A 22,285-nucleotide genomic window follows, 5' to 3' on the forward strand; every position below is an offset into this window, starting at 1 on the left:
ATGCAAATGATATTTGATTGAGCTCTATGTAGGTATGGGATATGATATGATTGGTAGCATCACAATGGTTTTGCGTGTAAGAGAAGAAATCAATCCCAGTAGAGGTGCATCTTGTTGATCTCGCCAAGTCGATGCAGGCTTCAGTGGGGTTTTCAGCAGTTCAACAGGGAGAAGCGCGATAATAGTACTCTATACTTGGACTCTATATGGAGATTCGCGGAACGTCACGGCAAAACCAAGTAGCCGTTACTTTGAATAGACGTGTATCACGTGACACTGTTCAGCCGCATCTGGCTAGCACCGTACCTGCACCTGCTCGCCTCCTTCTGCAGCCGCCCAGCGAATTCCATGGGCCGCATCAGCGCATCCCTGGCTCCACCGGATCGCGACATCCAACATCATCTGGCCGCCGAGTCCTGGGCGGCGCCGGTCCTCCTTTCCATCAACCGCCGTCGCAAACCCGCGAAATTCATCAAAACACGCATCGCAACAGCGCCTCTGCGCCGCGCGCTTTCTCCAGACACTCTTTTCAGATCCCAGTCACGTCCGTGGCCCGCGCCGTGGCAGCCGCTGTTTTTCCGACCAGCTCCACCAATCATTTCTAGGGTGGCAGCATCGCGCCGGACGCCTGTCCAGCTGCAGCGCTCGGCGAAATGGGCGTCATCCGCAAGAAGACTGCGACGAGGGGAGGTGAGGGTGGTGTCAAGTACGTATGCGACGTCTGCTCGTGCGACATCACTTCGACGGTAAGGCAATCAATACTCTATCTGCAACTCTAACTTTATAGCCCACATATGCTTTGAATGGGTGCTGACTCACGTCCCAACTCTTATAGGTCCGCATTAGATGTGCCGACCCTGCATGCTCTGATTTCGACCTCTGCGTGCCGTGCTTTGGCAAGGGCGAGTCGCGCAACACTCACGATCCCGCAACGCACTCGTTCCGTGTGATTGAGCAGAATTCGTTCCCCATCTTTGCGCGAGAATGGGGTGCCGACGAAGAATTGCTGCTGCTCGAGGGCGCCGAGATATATGGCCTCGGGTCCTGGGCGGACATTGCTGACCACATTGGCGGCTTCCGCGAAAAGGACGAAGTGCGCGACCACTACCTCAGTACATTTGTCGACTCGCCCAGGTTTCCGCTCCCCAAAAGATGCAGTCCTCATGACTGCGAGCTCGCAAATGAAATCCCACGAGAAGAGTTCCAGTCGCGCAAGAAGCGGCGCATCGAGGAGCGAAGAGAGGCGTCGAAGAATGCGCCGGCCCTGCAACCCAAAACGAAGCCCACTGCCAGTGTTCCTAGTTGCCACGAGATTCAGGGTTACATGCCTGGACGTCTCGAGTTTGAAACGGAGTACGCCAATGAAGCAGAAGAGGCGGTGCAGCTGATGCAGTTCGACCCTGGTGATGGACTCAATCCAAGGACAGGAGAGCTGGAGCCCGAGATGGAGCTAAAGTTGACGGTGATGGAAATATACAACTGTCGGCTAACACAGCGTGTGGAGCGCAAAAAGGTTGTTTTCGAGCATAATCTGCTGGATTATCGAGAAAACACAAAGATAGAAAAGAGGAAGACCAAAGAAGAGAAAGACCTACTCCAGAGGGCAAAGCCATTTGGTCGCATCATGAACCATAGAGACTTTGAAGATTTCACACAAGGCTTGCAGGATGAGCTGAATCTAAGACAAGCCATTGCTCAGCTCCAAGAGTGGCGCAGTCTTCGCATTGGAGATCTCCGAAGCGGCGAAAAGTACGAAACGGAAAAGGCTTCTCGGATACAAAAGTCTATACCTATGGGTTCCATGGATAGAGAGAGGCTGGCATCCTCTCAGCGTTCAAAGGCGCCACCTCCTCCAGAGCCTCCAAGCGGGGCTGCTCTTCTCATTGCCCCTGAGCTGCCAATCCGCCCCGCGCAAGCCAACGGAGAGACAAATGGCGACGATGCCAAACCTCTGACGAATGGCCACACCAATGGCGTAAACGGCGTCAATGGAGTCAACGGCATCAACGGCCACAGTCCCACCAAACAAAAATATATTCCACAGCCCATCTCTGGCGTGCAGCCATTACAGTTGACGCAGGAGAACGCTCCCGACTTGCACCTCCTCACGGCAGAGGAAGCTAAGCTCTGTGAGGTCGTGCGCCTTCAGCCGAAGCCATACTTGATGATCAAGGAGCAAATCCTCAAGGAAGCCATTCGGGGTAATGGGACGCTCAAGAAGAAACAAGCCAAAGAAATTTGCCGACTTGACACTCAGAAGGGGGCGAGAATATTTGATTTCTTCAGCAACGCAGGGTGGGTCGGTAAGGCATGAGGTGACGTGGTATTCAGGAGTATCCAGGCGTAAAAACAGGAGTGGAAAGTATTATACACTATACCGTTTCATGCAGGAGTCGCGGTTCTGCTGCTTCTTTTTGTTTTGTTTGCTTTCGTTGTTGGTTTTTTGGTGGTGGAGTTGGCAACTAAACTATGACATTTCCAATGATATATGACGGGAGAGGGGAGGAGAAAAGGGAGGCGGCCTTTGATTCATTTATTCATACTATTCTGCCATTGTTTATACGAAGGAGTTGAGGGGATGCATGCAAAGAAATAATACCCTTAAATTCGATACAATAATTAAAGTCATCAAACGCCACGTTCATTTGTCGCTCTCTCCATCCAAATTCTACCGCAGCAGCAGCTTGTGAAGCCAAATCGTAGATACCCCTCTGTAAGTCAACTAGACCAGCTGCCATTCGGGCCGCCAAAATAACCGCCAGGATCAAAATATTCTGGACACGGGAACATTTCACAAACACAAAACCCCTTGTTTGTAACAGAATTTCTGTGGCCAGACAGTCATGTGCCCATCAAGCAAAAAGGCAGCCATGTACGCCGTATCGCCTAGCCGGGAGGGAGCCAGGAGCTAATTAATAGCCCGTGGCAGTAGCTTTTTAGCGGGGAGGCGTCTTAGCTTCGTTGCGCCCAGGCACGTTTTTTCGGCACTTGCTTTTTATACCTCTTTTAGCACTGCCGAGCTCCATCCTTGATTCAACAACATAAAAGGCGGGCATCAAATTGTCCCTTTTTATATGAACCTCTTTCGGCCCTTTGCAGTGAAAAGTCGTTCTTCTGTGGCTAAGAGCATGTCAAACTACACGGTTGCGTCGCTGAAGAGGGTGTCTGCGAAGACGCTTTCTGAGAAGATTCTGGAGGAGCAGGAACAGGCAGAGCCAAGCTTTGCGGTGATTGATGTTCGCGATGTTGGTATGTTATAATGCGCATGATTTTTTACTTTCCTTTAGATTCCATGATGAAAAGAAGAGGCCGAGTTCATCTTTTCTTAATCGAACTAGAGGCAACGTCAGAGATAAAAATAACTGCCATGATACTATCAAGTATATGAACCTCAGACTAACGCTGAGCAGACTACTTTGGCGGCCACATCAAAGGCTCAACCAACATCCCCTGCAACCAGCTCGACGCCCTCATGCCCACCCTCATCCGCAAAGTCAAGGACAAAAAGGCCGTCATCTTCCACTGCGCGCTCAGCCAGCAGCGGGGGCCCTTTTCGGCGCTCAAGTACCTCCGCGAGAGGGACGCTCTGCTGACGTCGTTGGGCGAAGAGCCTGCCCTGGAGCAGGAGATTTGTGTGCTGGAGCAGGGGTTTACGGGATGGCAGGAGGTTTATGGGGAGGATGAGAGGCTGACGGAGGGGTTTCGGAAGGAGATTTGGAGGTGAGGGGGTGTTTGAGCGGTGTTGTTGATGAGGAGTTTTTGCTGCTGTCGATGGTTATCTAGATGATGGAGATTAGGTTAATACACGACGGGGAGTCTCTTGTTTTTCTGTTTTTGTCTTTTTTTTCTGTTCGTCCAATAAACATGCTGTTGGGAGCCACGGTTGAGAGAAAGAGCAGTTGTCAAGCTCAAACTTTCAACACTGATATAGTTCCAAGAAGCTCCTTCCATGTTGACTAGTCTAGAACAATATGGGCTCCTATCTGAACGTTGTCGCTGCCAATATTAAATCCAGACTCCATGTCCAAACTAACAACATTCTCTTTTTGCCGTCTCTGATTCTCCATGTGCAACAGTAGATTTTCTGGATGATTATTTACACAACTCTTTATGGTGATCCTCTTCCTTTCTATGCTTACTTGCCATATCGCTCATGAGCCTGCTTATACCTAGCCAACGGCGAAAAATGGCCCAGTACGTTACTCGCTCTCCCGATTGCCTCACGACCACCTTGCCTACCTGCTAACATACCCATCTCTCAGCGATCCGCCTGCCTGGGGTCCGCCCGCCTGGGGTCCTCCCGCCTGGAAACCTACGGATGATCGCAAAAAAGCAGAAATCGAAGCCGCCCAAGGCAAGCTGATCATTCTGATAACCTTTCTCATCGTCCTTTTTATGTCAAGTACCGTGGTTCTATTGGCCATATGTAGAAGAAATCGCACGGACCCCATCGGTTTGTTTTGTCGTATTGTTCGCAAAGCATGGTACGCTTGTGCCGATGTCGCTCACTACTCTTGGATGCTGTTGGTCAAACTCGTTCGCTGGATGTGCTGTGTGAAGACGGAGCGTCCCGTCGAACCGCAGCCGCAAGAGTCGGGAATTGAGCTACATGTACAGCCTGCTTCGTGCCCACCGCCAAATGATGCTTTACGTGCACCGTCGCATGTTGCTTTAATGGTAGCGATAAATGATTCTTTATCTACACTGCGGAATGGTCGGAATGGTGCTTTACGTGCACCGTCGAATGATACTTTATTTACACCGCGGAATGGTGCTTTACCTGCACCGCCGAATGATACTTTATTTACACTGCGGAATGATGCTTTACGTGCACCGTCGAACAATCCTTTACTTGCACCGCCGAATGATACTTTATTTACACTGCAGAATGATGCTTTACTTGCAGCGCTGAACGATACTTTACTTACACCGCCGAATGATACTTCAACCCGCCCGCCAGAGGATGCTTCATCACCACCGCAAGGAGAGGGAGAGGGAGAGGGAGAGGGCTCGTCCCATTACCAATCGTCAGATAGCGGTTTATCCACGCTGAGGGAGGAGGAAAGTTCGGCTTCTTCTACGCAGACAGTAGTGGAGCCAGCTACAGATACGGCGGCGGCTTCATCTACCGATACGGAGGCGGTTTCATCCGCAAAGGCAGGAATGCCCTCGGACTGAGTCTACATACTTGGTTGAGAACTGGTCGACCCGCTGAGGACTGGAGATGATTGTTTTCTGGTTTCTGGATGGTGGTTATAGTTGCGAGATGAAGATGCGAGATGAAGAAGCGAGCTTCAAGCGATTCGATGCTGCTTTACCGAGGATGAGGTGTGAAGTATTATATTCTTGTTTGGCTATGGATTAGGTACTCAGCGTTTGGGTGTTGAAGGAAACATTGTCTGTTGTCTTTGTATAGCGGGGCTGCTCTTATAAGAAGTTTGAGGGACATTAGAATGATGCAACAGAATTTGAATATCTCCACGCAACAGTTCATCTGATACTGCATATGGTAATCGGAGAATGGTGCTTAGAAATATCGTGAGGAAGACCTGTCCGTTGTAAACAGTCGCAGCATCTTGTAACATTATAATCAAACTGTTACACTATAATTTCTCTAGAGCAACAGTGTCTTGTTAAAAATGATGCGTGAAAGAATTCACGATTGTCCAAAGATTTCCAGGGTAAGGTGGACGAATTCCATCACTGATATATACCTAGGTACGCTGCAGCAGTATTGATGCTAGACTTCAAATGGAAGTATTACTGCAATACTTCTCAACTGCAGCAATCGAGATCGATGGCCGTATCTTGTGCATAAAATGACAACCCAAAACTGACAACCATATTCCCAAACGTGGCACGATTCCTAATCCCCATCTACAATGTTTAACCATTATGTATCCGCCCTTTACCATTCGCCAATTCAGCGCTGCAGAGACCCGCCAACAGGCCGCTAGCAGCCCGCTGTGAGTTTTATGGGCCGAGCCATGTGGCAGGAATTTGGCGGCTTGGATAGAACAACATTTGGACCTTCTTCTTTCTTCTATGAAACCTGCCCTCAAGAACATCTGCTCTAGTGCTAGAGATTGATAGAGAAAAGCCTCCAATCTCCTTTTACTTCTTCTTTTGCTCCTATTCTCCATCATCGTCCCGTATCTTTCGCATCTCCTCGCCTTGCCCCGCCACCGAGAGCCCCGCGACAAAGATTGCCGATAACAAGCGATAAACACCGCCCGCGAACCTGATAATCACACTGCGAATAGATACCATGGGAGAGCAGGAAGAAATCACAAATGGCGCAAATGGGCCCGAAATCGTTGCGAGTACGGCTATCCCCTGGCATCTTTTCTCAACTCCCCTCGAGTCACTGCTAACAGCGGCACAGACTTGGGATTTGCGCCTGCGGTAAAGCTGTCTGGAGAATGGTCTGTCAAGAGAGTGCTGGAAGAGATTCCCAGCGAGGCACCTGCCGAGGGCTCCAGCTCACCGATTCCGTTCTTCCACATGCTTTCCCGGCTCAAGACTACGAAGCGTGAGGGATGGCGGCGGTTTGGAATCGAAAGGTCAGTCTGTGATTGGACATGTCCAACTATGGCGGCGCAAACAAAATCAAGATTGCTAACGAAAGGGTATTCTCTCTTTTTGCAGAGGCGAGTCGATTTCGGATCACATGTACCGCATGTCTCTCATCACCATGTTTGCGCCACCGACCCTGGCCAAGAAGCTGGATCTGCAAAAGTGCATGAAGATGGCCTTGGTCCACGACATGGCCGAGCTCCTGGTCGGAGACATTACCCCCGTCGACGGCGTCGCCAAGCCCGAGAAGAATCGACGAGAGGCCGAGACGATGGACTTTTTGACCAAGAACCTACTGCGCAGTGTTGCAGGCGGCGATGTTGGCACCGAGATTCGAGCGATATGGCAGGAATACGAAGATTCGCAGACACTGGACAGCCATTTCGTGCACGACGTGGACAAGATTGAGCTGCTCCTGCAAATGGTCGAGTACGAGAAGCAGGGCAAGGGGCATGTCGACCTGGGCGAGTTTGCATACGTTTCACGCAAGGTTGTTCTGCCCGAGATGAAGGAGTGGGCGGAAGAGCTCCTGCGCGAGAGAGAGGCATTCTGGCAGACAAAGGAGCATGTTCACGGCGAAAAGGGTCTGGAGGGAGGAGTGTCTGAGGAGACGAGACGTGGACAGGAAGACTACTATGAGCGAAAGTGATGGCGAGGCTTTGACATTTTTCTTTGTTGGGGAATTTGGTCTTTTTTTTTCTTTTTCTTTTTTGGTGGGCATTCTAAAGAGCAGAAGCGAATTCACATTCGATAGGGGATTCATAGAGAGAGTATAGACTTTTTGTGTGCATGCTGTGCAGTGCTTGATGTGTGTATACCTAGCCTTTGGAAGATAAAGGAACAAGTTATCTAGCCCCCTAATTCTGTTATCTAGTACTCCAGGTGTAGCATAGACCATTACTGCTGCTGCTGCTGCGTCTACTACATGCGCCTTTACCATTCTTGCTGCGACAGCTGTGCTGCAGCCATCTCGCGATTGCCCCTGGCAACAGGCTTGCTGCTAGCCTGCCACAGTTGGTCACCAGCCACCAGTCACTGGAGCTGATCCCTGGAACTATAGTGCGTGTGGAGCGACGTTTTCTCCGCTACCGCTAACAAAACAATCCATGGCATATGCACGCGGTCCTTGACGACCTGGACCGGACGAACCGGATTGCTTCCCTTGATCCTGTGCCCAGCAGGCTATACTGTAAAGCATCACTTTTTGCCAATTGCACACATACAGACTCCGCAGCTCTCAAAAAGAGCAGAGCTCGGCTAAAGAGGAAGAGGCTGTTGGCCCAAAGCAGGGCTTGGTGAGCATCTGCGGAGGCTGGGGGGCCAAAGCCACCACCAGTTGTGCGCAAAAAAAGCCCACTCGCTCACTTGGACCTCCACCATCGTCGGCTCACTTTCTCACCGCCGCCCTGACATATTGAAGAGGAGAGGAGAAAAAAAGTGACTGGAGGAGAGGAGCACCTAATCGATAGTCTTCAGTCTTCCCACCGCTCTCAACTACCCCCCTTTTTTTCTGCAGGAACTCGCCCACTTAGATACTCGGTAGTTCGCTCTGGATTCTGCCACTGACTTGCCTGACCGCAGCTTTAGCTGGGCCTGCGAAGGACTTCACACTTACAAGCTACTGTACTTGTACCTCCGCCAACTCCTCTTTCTGGAGACGGCCGATCAGCCTCTCTCTCTCTCTATCCCCGGTTCCCTGTCTCGCTTGATTGCCACCCGCTGCGGTGCTTATCACAAAAAAAAAAAGAGGCGCCACCTCTCCGCATTCCAGGCTGCAGCGGCAAAGAGGGTGTGACAAAGAAAAAGGTTGACCTTGATTGCGACTCGGTCACGAGGAGACGATAAGCTCGGATTAAAAAAAAAAGCAAGACATCCCGGGAGGATCATAGGCCTCGGCGGCACAGAGAAGCAAGGGCTGCGACAACAGCACACCACCAGCAAATAACGGCTAGGGAGAGGCGGCGTGTCAGCAGGGCAGACGCCATTCACTCATTCAGTTGCCTGCTCGCCTGTCTTTTCTGCGGTGAAACGCAGCGCCTGTGTAGCCTGCTCCAGCTCGGCTTGGATTCAGCTCCAGCTCGAAAGCGCTGCTATCTGTGAACGGCAGAGACATCTTAGTCTTGCGGCGCTTTGCAGTGACGAGAGGTATCGCAGTGCGTCTTCCAGGTATACCACGTACTTGCGGTGAGCTGCTACCTGTCATTGGGTAGAGCCCGTCCCGAGCGTCCACGAGGTAGAGGAGATTCCAGCGTTGCGGGCGAGCCCAGCATCCAGTCATTCATTCATTTCAGCAAGCCTGCGTCACAGCTCAGCTCTCGGCACCAGGGAACGATACGATCACGAAACCCGATACCGATATCGATACCGAGATTCACTGAAGAAACAAGAAGGAAGAGGCGACGACGACGAGTTTTACGACGAGATCGACGACGAATAGCGAGAGATATATAAAGAGAGACAACGGCAGCCATGACTTTTGCTGCGCACTACCACATGTCGGCGCCGGCACACGACGGCGTCCATCCCGGCCTGTTCCGGCCGCCAGTTTCGCCCAGCTCCAGCTTCTCCTCCTCATCCTTTGCGACCGAGCAGTCTTCGAAGCGGAAATGGAGTCGCACCAGCATGCCCCGGATGCACCAGACAGGCGCTCATGGCGGCCTCTATGACGAAGGAGAGGTCTATATGGATGCCGCGGCACCGCCCTCGAGAACCTATGCGCTGGCTGGCCAACTCCACACGCCGCTGGTGGGAGAAGATGCCGACATGGCCATGGCCGAGAGCATGGGAGACAGCATGGGAGACAGCATGTACTCTGACTCCGACTACAGGCGGGCCCTGGGCACCAAGCGATCGCGCGATGAGATGGACCAAGACTCCTCCAGCGGGCCGCCCACCCAGCTGTTTAGCCAACCCGAGCCTGAAGAGTCTGCAAATGCCAATGGCTGGGGCTCTTTTGCTTTCGCCACCATTGGGGGGAGTTGTTGGCCGGGTATGGGAGTTTTGCAAGGCGGGTGCGTTCAAGGGCTTTTACGCAGGGGGCGGCGCATCGTACAAGGTGACGTCGACGGGTGTTAGTGTTGATGAAGATGCTGGTCCCGGCCTAGACCAGCCTTATTATTTCCAGGGCCATAGTCAGCAACAGCAAAGCCATGCCTTTGTTAGTAGAGACAGGGCGCGGCATGTACAGCAGTTGCCGAAAAGGAGTCACCACCAGTACAGCAGCAATAGCAATAGCAACAGTCAAAGTTCTGGCTACGACGATCCATATGACAGCCGCGCTTCCACGCCCACTGGGCCGGCACCCAAGAGACGCAGGCAAACTGAGAGCGGCAACGACCTGGGCCAGAATTGGGTTATGATCCGGGAGCCCAACCGCGACAGCGAGCTGAGGACGCCCCGAAAGATGGCCACGCCGAGCCGCACATCTCCTCGCCATCACGCTCAGCAAACTCCCCTGGCGGATCACCGCATGGGCCCTCCAAGCAGCTTTTCCACTCCTTCATCCTCTGACCCTGCTCCTCTTCGCCCCGCGAGTCGCGCTGCCAGCCGTCCAGGCAGTCGAATGTCGGACGTCAGCGCCTTTAGGTCTGCACGACCTGCAACCTCAGCTTCGGTTGCGTCGTTCAAAGCCAGCGTTCCCAAGGCGCCTACACAAAGCAGGATTCCTGTCAAGGCGAATACTTCAGCAACGTTGGCATCGCCGGCTCCGCTGGCAAACCTTGAGCCCGGCCGAAGGCGCAGACACACTGTCGTACCGTCGTCCTCCGATCCCTCTGCCTGGAAAAGTCCAGGTCACCAGCGCGCTGAAAGTGCGGCCTCGGTGGCTACTAGCAGGGCTACTGAGATTGATGCCAGCCCGCGACTGGATGCCGAGGCCAGACGATTAACCTCCCGTCGCCAGATGGAAGAGCGCAATGCTGATGCGCGCATGGCGGCGTTCAACAAACAGCTGCAAGACATGATTCGACAGGGCAGAGAAGCTCTGGGATCGACTATCGACGTCGATATTGGCGATGCAGGCTGGGAAGACACGCTCTAAATAAGATTGCGCAACTGCAGTCTCATCTTCCGACCACTCCTTATCATTCCTTTACATGAACATAGTTTCCTTTTATCTTTTCTTTATTGTCTATTGATGGATTGATGACCTTTTCTATTCTTACTCTCTTTTGTTTACTCGACATGGGTATTTATGACACTACGAGATTACTAGATACGAAAACAACGTACCGACGAGCTACACAGGATCTGCCTGCTTGATTTGCTTGGCTTGTTATTTTTGAAAGTTTTACTTGACTTTTTTTCTTTCCTTTCGAACCTGGATGGCTAGGTATCTATTCTGCGAGTGAGCAACGCGGCAGGAATAGATATCACAAGAGGCAGACGCTATTTGCCATCGCTTGTCGACGATCTTGCCATCTCTTAGTCCTTTGGCGACTGCTATTTAGCTATTCATGAGTTTTATGCGGAGGCAATTGTGTATTTTATGGATTTTACCTCGTTGAGGATGGCGCATTAATGACTGATATGAGGACGAGGGAAACGAAGTGGGAGGGCAGCACTGATTTGATATGATTATTAGCCTCGTCTTAGCTTAAGCAAAATGAATCAAAGAGATGACCACTGATGGAATGTATTTCTCGTGATTGTTAGTAGCAATAGGCACTAAACCTATGGCTTGAAGGAGCTTTGGAGGGAGCTTTGACAGCACCAGCCGGATATTTGCATCCGGAAGACGACGCTAATCACAACAAGGGCAGCTCAAGGTTCTTATTCGACTGTTGGTCGATGTGACTAGAAACAGGAAATAAACAAAGAATAAGATGGAAAGCTATTTTACCTACTGCATACGCGAAATGAAGCGTCATTTCAGCTATCCCCGTCATGTGTGCCTCTTTTGGTCCTCCCTCAAGCCACGCCGCCAGAGGTTCATTTTGATAAGGAAGAGGCGGAAAGATATTTATAGCAGTAGTTCCTTGGATGGATAGATGGTGGTTTAATAATAGAAGCTAACTGAGACCTGCATTTATAGTACTACTACAGTACTATGCTAGCAGTATTGCGAGGTTGTGTGGTGTTTGGTATGGCTTGCCTTGTATTTGCTAAGAGATGGAGGTTTATTTCAGGAGGCCGTGGGCACGACATGCTCTGTGTGTATTTCTCACAAACTCATCTTCTTTTGTCTTGTCTTTTTTGTCATTTTCTTGCTTCATCATACGTAGAATGGCTGATGGGGGGGTTTAAACTGGCCAGTTTCACTTCATTTACCGATCCATCGGTGATGGTGTTTATAATTAGAAACATCACCACTTACACGAAAGGTACAGCTCCTCGTGCCACCATCAAATCAAACTCCCAAAACCAATCAAACTCCTCCAAATTACAAGCAGCCACGCCCCAGACCTAAGAAAAAAGCAAAGAAAAAGAGGCGGCGCCGAATATAGCCTAGCCAAAAGCACTTTTTTTTTTTTTTTCTTCTTCCTCTTTGTCTCCCTTGCGTCTCACCGTAGCTAGCATCACCAGCAATAGTACTTGTTTTTTTTTTTTACCTTGGTTCCAGCTCCGCTCGTGACTCTCTCCCTTCACAAACCTAAAACCGCAGCTCGCAGGAATGAGAAAAAAAAGAGGAGTTCAACAAAGAGGGAGGAAAAAAAAAATCAGGCGAGAGTCCAGATCTTTCTAGCTGAACTTCTTTGTTCTTTCCCAGGTTAACACGAGACGGCCGAGAGCTTTGTCCGGAAAAAAAAAAAAAAAAAGGAGGAGATGTGGTGGCGCTGTGAGACATTCCGAGGCTTTTTTCTTTTTCTCGCCTTGATGGAAGATGCTAGCAGGGAAAAAAATAGTATCGCTGCCTTTGGTAATCTTTTGTTACCTAGGTATGTACATACGTTGGTCGGTAGCAGTGAAGAGAAGGAAAATGCTACGGCGCATGGGGTACTTAAAGGGGTTCAGCTGCCCAGCCTCTTTTTTCTGTCGATCCCCATTCGCTTCACACTGTCCTTTTTTAGAAGACAGAACAGGACAAACGTGTGATTCACCCTCTCGTTGCCTTCTTTTTTTTCTTACTATTTCGGTGTCCGAGCTTTGGTCAACAAGAGCTTTTTGTCGATCTTGACGCTATAACGCCGTATCACACGAAACATACACATACACTCACCTGTATCGCAAACTCTCCATCATGAAGGTAAGAAAGAAGATACAAATCCACTATAATATCTCATTCGTCGGGAAAAGCTAACCACAAGGAAACCAGTTCACATCTCTCTTCGTCCTCCCCGCCCTCGCCCTCGCCTTCCCAGCACAGCAGCCACAAGCCAGAGACATCGACAACAATCTCCAGCGCAGATTCACATGCCCCCCCCAACGTGCAGGATTTCTGCTCCGCTTCCAACATCCACTCGGGCTGTGAGAATGGCAGGTTTTACTCGGGGGCCATGGATACGTGCAGAGAATGCCACTGTTAAGTTTGGAGGGAATACAAAGCTCACATGGAAGAGAAGATGGAAGAAGGATTGAAAGAGTGGGAGAGAACGTACGGCAGCGGTAATGATGATATACGAGCAAGTTTATTTGGTTGATATATAGTGTACAGGAGCTTTCAATCGATTGCCGCGTCATTGTTCTCATTCTACGCCCTCAATAGTGTTAATTCTTGTTAGCAATTTCTTTAATTCAGCAAAGTAATAGCGTATATCAGGCGCCAGATCCATCGAGAGTACCCCAATCCGTTAATACCGTACAAATGCGTAACCTGACCCAAGCATCCCAAGATCAAACCCTGTGCTCTATTCGCCCATCCAACAGTATCCCCCATTTCCTCGCGGGCGAGCCCTTGTGATTGTACCTATTAGCTTCTGAGGATCCGGAGAGCCTTGGTGAGAGCCTCAATTTCCTTGTTCAACGCATCTCTCTTCTCCTTGACAGCCTGATCCTCTGCAGCAATCGACATCAGCTGATCGGCGGACATGGCAAGGGCAACCTTATCCGACAGGACCTCCAGCGGTCCGTCTTTTGCGTGGAGCAAGTAGCGATCAATTACCTGCTGGCAAACCACATCAACAAAGCGGCTCAGCGCAATGTCGTAATAGGATTTCAAGGCGTCATGAATCGACTCTCTTGTCTCTTCGAGCGACGACTTGGGCTTTTCCGGCGGCGGCTTGGATTCCTCCTCCGACTGCTTGCCAGGCGCAGCGGCTTTGGGGGTCTTGCCTTGCTTCAGCTTGTCCATCTGTGCTTCAAAACGGGGATCATATGTGAGAGTCTTGACTTCGAACTCAACAGACAAGAGAAACTCGGCATGGTCCATCGCCCGCTCATATCGCTTCAATAGGCCGTCATGACCGTCATGGCCATACAGGAGATAATTCCAAAGGGCGTCGCGGACAGCATCGTCGGGGCAAGAGCTTTCTAGGACTCGGGCAATAAAGTGGTGAACAATCAATATCGCGTTTGAGGCGTGCGCAAGTGTAATAGATCGCCACTTGCTTCCCTGCTCCTTGAATGTGCATGGTAGCATTTCGCTACTGAACTATAGCAACAAGTTAGAAACTAGGAGATGATCGAACAAAATAGTCAATGGTAAGAAACTTACAGTGCCCAGCTCATATCCTCGAGATTTGAGATACTGCCCCTGGATATGCTGCAGCATGTCGTCCGTCTCTGGTTCGGGGCACCAGTAGGGATCAGACAAGACGTCGACCAAATCTTCCTCGCCGAGATGTGGAATTTCGAAAGAAAATTCGTTATTATACAGCGACGACCGGCCAACTTGATCTGGCTCAGCCGAAGTGACACGAGGTGGGCCACTGCGGCTTCCTAGGCCATCTTCATTGCCTTTGTGAAATTCTTTGGTATGACCCTTATCATACATGGTATGGGCAAAAGCTTCGTTGATTGCTCGAATTCGGGTGATGAGTCTCATCTCATTGTCTTCAAAAAGACTGTGTCGCGTATAGTACGCATCCAAGCCGTAGTTTTTTATTCTCGTGAATTCCGAGGCAATCTTGCCTACATACGCCCGCTGCTGGTCAGTGGTACTTCGAGACTCGCCCATGTCGTAAAGAAGGTCTTGGCTCTTCTTGAGACTCGCCATAATCTCAGTTTTGACCAAGGGGAATTCTGCACGGGTGCGATCCATTAAGAGATTTCCGATGCGAGCGCGGAGAGCCGGTACGCCCAGCCGGTCAGCAGGCAGAGTATTCCACGGTGCTTCTCCAAATAGAGCTTGCTCCTGGGCATGGCGGGTATTCATGGTCCCAGACTTGTCGTCAGCACCAAGATTTTTGACAACGCAGTACCCCAAATGCAAATCCCGTCTTTTGCCCCTTACGAGGTCACAAACGACGGCTTTCGTGGCATTCTCAATGGCAAGATCGGGCTTGGTGAGCACCCCCAGCGTTCGCTTTCCATTGGGGTCAGCTTCAGCAGCAAGCCGAAGGATCTTTTGGTTGGCAATATCGCCATTGCAAGGGACAACAGCGAGAATGATGGTTCTAGTCTCTTGTATGTATCGCTTCACCATGTTCTTCACCAGGTCGATATCAGATTCCGTAGTAAGTCCTGGGGTGACTGTCTCGAACATGCCCGGGACATCGATGACTGTAAGATGATCAGCATTGGGGTAGCTGATTTCAACCTTGAGGATGTCGAGGCTAAATGCACTGCCTCCGTTGCTATCCTCGTCTGAGATTCTGATGCCCATAACTTTGGCGGCCTAAGAAGTTTGCGTTGGTCATCGTTTCATGAAGATGGAAGATCTAGCATACTACTTACATCCTCAAAGATTTTGGGGAAGTCATCTGAAGCAATCTTATCTGTGGATCGGTGAAAGTCTCTGACAAGCTTCTCCCGCTCGGGAGATGGATTGTGCGGGATAATGGATACCACAACGCTCTCGGTAGGCTCTCGTCGGCAAATAATCTCGGTGGCATGTCGAGTACACAGAGTAGCGGAGCGAGGAAATTGGAATCCTGTCAAAGACTCGAGAACGCTAGATTTTCCTGCACTCTGGTCTCCAACCACGACCATCTGTAGAGTAGTCAGCAAATACTCAGCTTCGTTTGGCGGTTGGTCTCTTGGCATCTAACCTGAGGCAGAGGCACGAGATGTGATATTCCCAACTCGCGAAGCTTGTCCACCTTGTCCAAAAGAGCTCGGGATCCAAGCCTTTGGCTCGGCTCAGAAGAGGCATCCATCTTTGAGACGATGGTTATCAAGAACTCAAAACAAGTGTTTCGCCTGATCAAATCTTGAGTGCTGTACAAGAAGAGAGAGAATGGGAAACGAAGAGAAGCAGAGGAAAGGCAGAAGATATATGTGTCAAGAAAACGGGTCTTTGTGCTTTGCATTCACTGGCAGCTTCTGAAATCGTCTGCTGAAACCCACAGAATTCTGCAGGCTTCCGGAAAACAAGTGAATGCACTGTTCAAGATTGACATTTTAAGCCAAAGAATATAAAAACAGCTACATGTTGGCTGCTGATGCAGCTTCCCGCTGCTAGATTGAGTTGTAGGCTACCTTTTGAAAAGGAAACATTGGATTGTTATCCAACACTCCAGTTCCGTTATTCGGTACCTAGACTCGAGTAGCAATGGATCAACTCACCAGATCGCATGGAGTTGCAAGATGCCGTTGTGTGTAAGAGTAAAGCTTGCACGATATACTTGGCAATAGCATCTTCCTTCACTCGGCAAATAGCACGCCCGTCTGGCTCCCACTCAGTGAATGTGTATATAAGGCGTCGTGATGTTACACCAGTAGGCGCCCGTCTTCTAATTCATTCACGGAACAAATACTTACAGAGATTTGCCTCCATCTCTGGAATTGAATGGGGCGGAGTAGGTAATGCAGTGGCGGCCTGAGGGTGCATTGCTGACCACACAGAATCAGCTTCATTGAACATTTGCATCTCAGTGATTCTTGTAATGCACAATCTGCTAGCGAGAGTGAACGAAAATACTAGGTAGGAAGGATCAATCATTGAAGCAACACCTTCATCTGGCTACGTCCAAGCCGACAAGTTCACTTGCAAAGATGTAAGCCAGGAAGAAGAAACAAGAGAGAGGGGCATAAGCTTATACAGTTAAAAAACAGGATACTATTCTCAAAGGGCGCCTAACATCATAATACTAGCACGTAACACGTTCAGCCATCTGCATCGCTACCAGATACTAGGCAGCCTTACACTGCAATTCAGATAGATTAGCCATTGCCCTGGATAGATCAAACACCAGTGTAATTCTCTAATCGACTGCTCTTTTCTTGCGATAATTATCTCGAAGCGTAGAGGCATTTACAGCAGGCTTCTCTTATCCTTTCCATTTTCCTTTCCAATTACCCTTTCTTTTTGTCAGTTGAATACGAGCTATAGCTACGCCAAGGTGAAAAAAACATAATATTCTTTCTCCATAATGCTCGAGACAACTATGCCATACAGCAAATGCGCATCTCAATCTTCCGATATCGCACCGATAGAACAGAGGCGATTATCCAGTCTTTCCAATTATGAGCACGAGATAAGCTATCAAAGGAGTATTAGACTTGTCATCAATCACCACATTAGAAAGTGTTAATCCAAGACGAGTCTTTCCATATCAGAGCTTGCTAACGCGGTTTATAACCATACTCCTCTCAATTTACGATTCGAATACCTATTTCATCAACAATAGTCATGACCAATGGAGTCGTCCTACTTTTTAAACTTCATGCTCTTATCTTTTCTGTACAATTGTTTCCCCATCTTTGCTATCAAAAGGCCCTATAATCCATTAATCCTGACTCGCTGACACATCCCAGAGTCCCCGGCAGTTGAAAACAGCAACCCACACCCAGACAACAGAGTCCTACACAAGTGGACAGTACAGTATAAACACTTAAAAAAGAAACAAGGTTTATTCGCTTTGCCTCACGAACCACTCCATCGCAAGTGGAGTCGCCCAGAAAAAAAATTCTATTAAACATGCCAGAAGGCGAAAAAGTAGCCCACAGAGAAGCTAAGGAAAGCCATCTGGCCATTGTTCCCACTTCCCGCCCGTGGCAAAATGATTGACAAATGACAGGCGGCAGCTATCTCCATTCTCTCTTAGCTCTCTAGTAACCCATTACCTAACAAAGTGTAATTACACACGTCTCTTCAAGTGGTATATCCTATCCAATCAACGACAGCCAAGACTACCCCTGTGCTCTGCAAGAATAAAAAATCAACAGAATGTATGAGAACAACAAAATAAACCAAATCTCATGAAATCGTACATCCTCATCCCATCCAGCAAGTAAAGAAAAAAGAAAACGCCCGTCGCTTTGGTGTATGTACATGTATATATATGAATGGTATATGTCCCATGAGAAGAGCCTTGCCTCTCTCTCTCTTCTTTCTAGTAATGATACAACAATATGAAAAAAAAGAACTCGTATCAGTCTTTCAAAAGTGATCCAACATCTTGCAACTGCATTGATGTCGCCAAGGGAGGGGGTCCGCCCCTATCTATCCTACCCCATCCGGCTCCCCAGGTTGGTAGTTCTTGCTGCATGTAGGGCGCACGATGTCGCGACGAGCTCGCTCCTCCAGGCATCATAAAGCCATCTGTCAGTGTAATCTCGTCCGAACCAGCGTTTTCATGGAAGCTGCCTGGGTGTTGGCTCAAGGCAATCTCGTCAGTTCTGTCGCTCCGAGCCTGAGATTTTCGGTTTCTTCTTCGCCAAAATCGCGTTCGCTTCTTGGTTTCATCGTGCTGGGCGAATATCTCTGGTGATTCCATAATGCCAGCTCGAGGAGATCGTCGGCCATTTGCAAATGAGGTGCCGTGTGCCCGCGGGTAGAAGAATCCGGCCGGCCGTCCGCCTTTGAAGGGATTCCAGGGGCCTAATCGAGGCGATGTAATATTAATGCTGCCGTTGCATCCGGCATTATAGCTGGTACGCGCTTCGCCCGATAGTTCTTCCAAGGTCAGTCCTTTGGTCTCCGGGACCAATAGCGTAACTATCGTCCCCAGGAGCATGAAGAGAGCGAAAAGCTGTAAAAGGCGGTTCAAGTGCGGCGAGCACTCCTTGCCTTGGCAATTGGGGGGAGAGTCTTGACTCAGTATCGGGATACTAATAACCTGGGCAATGATGGCGCCAATCTTGCCACTGGCGGCCGAGACACCATGGCCGGTAGATCTGTACCGGGTAGGATAGCATTCTCCAGGGATAATAAAGGTGGTTGTGTTGGGGCCAAAGTTGAATAGGAACTGGGCAATGATGTAGAGAGCGAGCATTGCTCCTTCGGTCAAGCTGTGGAAGGCAAAGCCAAGAATACAGAAGATGACGGTGAGGAGGAGAAAGCCAGCAAACTGAAGAGGCTTCCGACCGACGCTATCGATTGTGAAGACGGCGGCCCAGTAGCCAGGGATGGATCCGGCACAGGCGAGTATAATCATCCCTACGGCTTGGTTGTATAGTTTATGGTACAATGTGCGTCCGTTGGCATATCCAATGGCATGAAGAACCATGGATTGGTTTAATCCCAGGCCATAATATGCAAGATCCTGTTGTCAAGAGTGAGCAAAGTAGACAACAGAAAGAGGGAGGCCAAGACAGCGATATCTGTGTGTGTGTGGAGACGTACCAGAAAGAACCATGACGTGGTTGTACCAATTAGGATTTTCAGGTTCTTGGTCTTGCCAAAGTAGCTCACGATGTCGGGCCACGAGGCTGGGGGCACATCGAGCGGCGACTGCTCGGTAACGGTTGCAGTACGGGATCGTTTCATGGTCATGGAGCCTTGGTCGCTCCTTCGCCTGCTCGACACGTATGCGCGGATGTCGGCATCGGCCTTTTCCACGTCGTTTTGAATATCAAAGGTGTAGCGAGGTGTCTCAGGGATGGTGATACGATAGTACAGGGCCATGCATGCAGGGATGGCACCAACGCCAACGATGATTCGCCACGATCGATCAGCGGCCTCCCTGCACGCCAGATCGCAGGCGCCTTCCGCAGTCATGTCGACATACGACTTCTTGAACGCCACGGTCGTGATAAGCGCAACGATTGCGGCTAAAAGCTGACCCAGGCCTTGCATGGAGAAAACAGCAGCCATCATGGCCCCACGCCAGCGTGTCGGCGCAAACCTAGACGCAAGTTAGTGATTATGCCGACAGACGCAAAGCTTTCGGATAATGCCCGTACTCTGAAGTGATGACGCTGGAAAGTGGATAATCGCCACCGATACCGACTCCCTGGAGCCGCGTTAGTTCGTTGTCATTCCGTAAAGAATGGGGTAGAAGGGGAGGGAGAAGGGGGATCGCTTCCATACCATCATGACGCGCCAGAAGATCAATAAGCCGGCGGCACTAATCGTGGGACTCGGAGACGCAAGCGCGCAGCCAAATGTACCAATGGTGATGATGATGAGCTCGATGCCGTACATACGACGTCGGCCAAATGCACTAAGCCGCAAATCACTGTCAGCACGAGCCGCTCTTCCAAGCTTTGATGCAGGCGCTTTTGAGTTGCCACTTACTCGGCAAGCCAGCCAAAGAAGAACATTCCCAACACAATGCCTCCGCTGGTGGAGGCCTTGAGGGCCTGGTTGATGGGGTCGGGGAGAATGCCATCATTGCCTCCGTAGCCGTTGACAGAGGTGTCGCCGCTGTAAAAGACTAATCCGAGAAGACTGACGATGAGGTTGATGGCGAAGATGTCGTAGGAATCGATAAAAAAACCAGCTCCAGCTACCAGTACGGCTCGAACATCTAGATATCCATAGTTAGACACACCTGGCTCACACAACTCCCATCATCTAGCTAGTCCGGGGTGCGTTGGAGAGCTGAAACGTACGATAAAGTCCAAAAGGGACCTTGTCAATCTCGGACAAGGCCAGCCGTCTTCGTAGGTTGGAGTCGGTGATGTGCGAATAGTCGTTGTAAAAGTTGTGAAAAGCATTGTTGCCGCCATATGTGTGGTCGCGGCCACGCATTGATGCTGCCGGCAGCGGCAGCATCTCGCCATCGAAAGAAGCCGCCATTGTAGATGAATGATGAACGATGGATGACAATGTGATTCAGTTTGATGTCAAGGACGAGCCCTGTTTGTCGCTACCGGGAATACATGGGTGACTGGTGCCGAATCAAAAAGAGGAAATTTGGCGAGGATGGCTTCGCGAGTTTAACAGCAACACTGCGACGTCGGCTTCGGTTTCGGTTCCAACTTCAATTTCAGTAATCCCGATGTTGTTGGTGGCCTCTTGTCGTCGTGTATGGCTAAAGGCAGGCAACGGCTTGATGCAATTTGCGATCCGGCGTCCAGCGGGATATGGCGAACGGGAGCAGAGCCAGAAGGATCCCGGCAGGTGGTATCGTAGATACGTCGATGGTTAAGGCTGCACGACCTGCGCTATACCGGGGCAGCTTGGCATGAGGCTGAGAGGACGGACAAGCTTCGCAGACTGCTCGATCAGGGCGATGCCGTGTACAAGTATGATAGTGGATGGCACAGAAATCTGGGAGGATGCCAAGGTGAAAGGAAAGCAGGTGCTAGCAAATCCAACCAGGGCGCTAGTCACCGAAATAAGAACCGCCTAGCCAGTAGACGGAGGCGCGGGATGAGGATTCGGGAGGGTGAGACGAGGCAAAACACACGTCGAAAAGAGGGACGGCCTGGTCTTTTGTCTGGATGGATGGATGGAGACCTTCGTACATGCGGCCGAGTGGATGGATGGAGCCACGAACCGCCACCAGCCCCAGGCGAGGCTTTATGCCGCCAGACTTCGACAGCTGAGAATTTTCTTCTTTTCTTCTTCGCCTCGCATAGATGTGCAAGGGGTCCAGCGGCGTTACGTACGAGCAAAGGCAGGGAGATGGAGTGCGAGTGAAGAAGCCGAGTTTGTCTGTCTGTCCTGGTTCGAGGTCAGCCAAGTCAGCAGCGCAACGGCCCAGACTGGCACCAGCAGCAACACTCACTGGGCCGTACCAACAACCCCCTCTTTTGTAAAGCCATCGCCCATCAATCAAATCCTTTAGCACTGCTTCCGCACCCCGGCTACGGGCCCCGAAGTGCTCGAAACTCAATAGCGATGCTTCCATGGCGCCAAGGGCTGTGGATCGGCTTGGGCTACTGCACGTGCTGGCGCCGCGCCCTTTGCCAGGCCTCAGCCAATGCCCGCGCGCAGCGACTTTCTGCCGAACCGGTGCTGCTGGAGGACGCTCAGGCCAACTGCCCTACGCCGCCTAGCGCAACGCCCCTGTGGATTCTGCAGCGGCGCCGAGTCAGTGCCCTGGAGGCTGCCCATCGTTCTGAAGCCTTTCCAGAACGCTCGTGCCTGAAGAGTCAAGAGCCGATTGCAGCAGCGACTCCGAGACCCCGAGCAGGAGGGGCGGGGCGCTGACAGGCACTAGGTGACCGCCCTTGGTGCCCTACAAGTTGCAACGGAGCTTTTCCAGTGTCTTGATTGACGCTGCTGCACGGTGGTATTACTAAATTCTGCAGCACCCACGCTTCGGCAGAAGAGCTGAAAGCGGCGTGGCAAGCCCAGTTTTTTTTTTTATCCTCTCTTTCCAATGTTTCTACTGTAGCAGCTCTTCTTTTGAAGCCTGCTTTGGCGCTCTATTCCCGTCGCATCACCGCGGAGCGTCGGTGTTGGAAACACGCCATATTGACTCGCGCACGCCTGGGAGGAGCAGGCAACACCTCAAGTGGAGTGGCAACTTGGGTGCGATATTAATGCGTAGAGTCG

The 22,285-nt window shown here is 50.6% G+C and overlaps 9 protein-coding genes across 9 annotated transcripts; 7 read left to right on the forward strand and 2 right to left on the reverse strand.

Moving 5' to 3' along the window:
* Window positions 1-64: 64 nt before the first annotated feature.
* Window positions 65-605, forward strand: TrAtP1_013029 (uncharacterized protein; the record flags this gene model as incomplete). The annotated part of the gene is made up of 2 exons (XM_066115764.1): window positions 65-76; window positions 285-605. 2 exons carry the CDS (start codon window positions 65-67, stop codon window positions 603-605), a joined length of 333 nt encoding a protein of 110 aa, XP_065971864.1.
* A 48-nt stretch (window positions 606-653) lies between these two features.
* TrAtP1_013030 (uncharacterized protein) lies at window positions 654-2,314 on the forward strand (the record flags this gene model as incomplete). The annotated part of the gene is made up of 2 exons (XM_014088689.2): window positions 654-746; window positions 836-2,314. The coding sequence occupies 2 exons, from the start codon at window positions 654-656 to the stop codon at window positions 2,312-2,314; spliced, it is 1,572 nt and encodes a 523-aa protein (XP_013944164.1).
* An 814-nt stretch (window positions 2,315-3,128) lies between these two features.
* Window positions 3,129-3,724, forward strand: TrAtP1_013031 (uncharacterized protein; the record flags this gene model as incomplete). Its single annotated transcript, XM_014088690.2, has 2 exons — window positions 3,129-3,249; window positions 3,411-3,724. The coding sequence occupies 2 exons, from the start codon at window positions 3,129-3,131 to the stop codon at window positions 3,722-3,724; spliced, it is 435 nt and encodes a 144-aa protein (XP_013944165.1).
* Window positions 3,725-6,026: 2,302 nt separating this feature from the next.
* On the forward strand, window positions 6,027-7,469 carry TrAtP1_013032 (uncharacterized protein). Its single transcript, XM_014088281.2, has 3 exons — window positions 6,027-6,323; window positions 6,386-6,563; window positions 6,649-7,469. Exons 1-3 carry the CDS (start codon window positions 6,269-6,271, stop codon window positions 7,223-7,225), a joined length of 810 nt encoding a protein of 269 aa, XP_013943756.1. The 5' UTR covers window positions 6,027-6,268; the 3' UTR covers window positions 7,226-7,469.
* A 1,757-nt stretch (window positions 7,470-9,226) lies between these two features.
* TrAtP1_013033 (uncharacterized protein) lies at window positions 9,227-10,615 on the forward strand (the record flags this gene model as incomplete). The annotated part of the gene is made up of 1 exon (XM_014088691.2): window positions 9,227-10,615. One exon carries the CDS (start codon window positions 9,227-9,229, stop codon window positions 10,613-10,615), a length of 1,389 nt encoding a protein of 462 aa, XP_013944166.2.
* A 1,070-nt stretch (window positions 10,616-11,685) lies between these two features.
* Window positions 11,686-13,040, forward strand: TrAtP1_013034 (uncharacterized protein; the record flags this gene model as incomplete). The annotated part of the gene is made up of 2 exons (XM_066115765.1): window positions 11,686-11,726; window positions 12,830-13,040. The coding sequence occupies 2 exons, from the start codon at window positions 11,686-11,688 to the stop codon at window positions 13,038-13,040; spliced, it is 252 nt and encodes an 83-aa protein (XP_065971865.1).
* Window positions 13,041-13,423: 383 nt separating this feature from the next.
* TrAtP1_013035 (uncharacterized protein) lies at window positions 13,424-15,770 on the reverse strand (the record flags this gene model as incomplete). The annotated part of the gene is made up of 4 exons (XM_014088694.2): window positions 13,424-14,104; window positions 14,168-15,289; window positions 15,349-15,603; window positions 15,663-15,770. The coding sequence occupies 4 exons, from the start codon at window positions 15,768-15,770 to the stop codon at window positions 13,424-13,426; spliced, it is 2,166 nt and encodes a 721-aa protein (XP_013944169.2).
* A 1,432-nt stretch (window positions 15,771-17,202) lies between these two features.
* On the reverse strand, window positions 17,203-21,479 carry TrAtP1_013036 (uncharacterized protein). The gene is made up of 6 exons (XM_014088895.2): window positions 20,392-21,479; window positions 20,075-20,306; window positions 19,868-20,000; window positions 19,741-19,790; window positions 19,181-19,682; window positions 17,203-19,100 (listed from the first exon to the last, which is right to left on the reverse strand). The coding sequence occupies exons 1-6, from the start codon at window positions 20,576-20,578 to the stop codon at window positions 17,988-17,990; spliced, it is 2,217 nt and encodes a 738-aa protein (XP_013944370.2). The 5' UTR covers window positions 20,579-21,479; the 3' UTR covers window positions 17,203-17,987.
* Window positions 21,480-21,625: 146 nt separating this feature from the next.
* On the forward strand, window positions 21,626-21,937 carry TrAtP1_013037 (uncharacterized protein; the record flags this gene model as incomplete). The annotated part of the gene is made up of 1 exon (XM_066115766.1): window positions 21,626-21,937. The coding sequence occupies one exon, from the start codon at window positions 21,626-21,628 to the stop codon at window positions 21,935-21,937; it is 312 nt and encodes a 103-aa protein (XP_065971866.1).
* Window positions 21,938-22,285: the final 348 nt, after the last annotated feature.

Source organism: Trichoderma atroviride, chromosome 7 (genome assembly GCF_020647795.1).
Source record: "Trichoderma atroviride chromosome 7, complete sequence".
Lineage (NCBI taxonomy): Eukaryota > Fungi > Ascomycota > Sordariomycetes > Hypocreales > Hypocreaceae > Trichoderma > Trichoderma atroviride.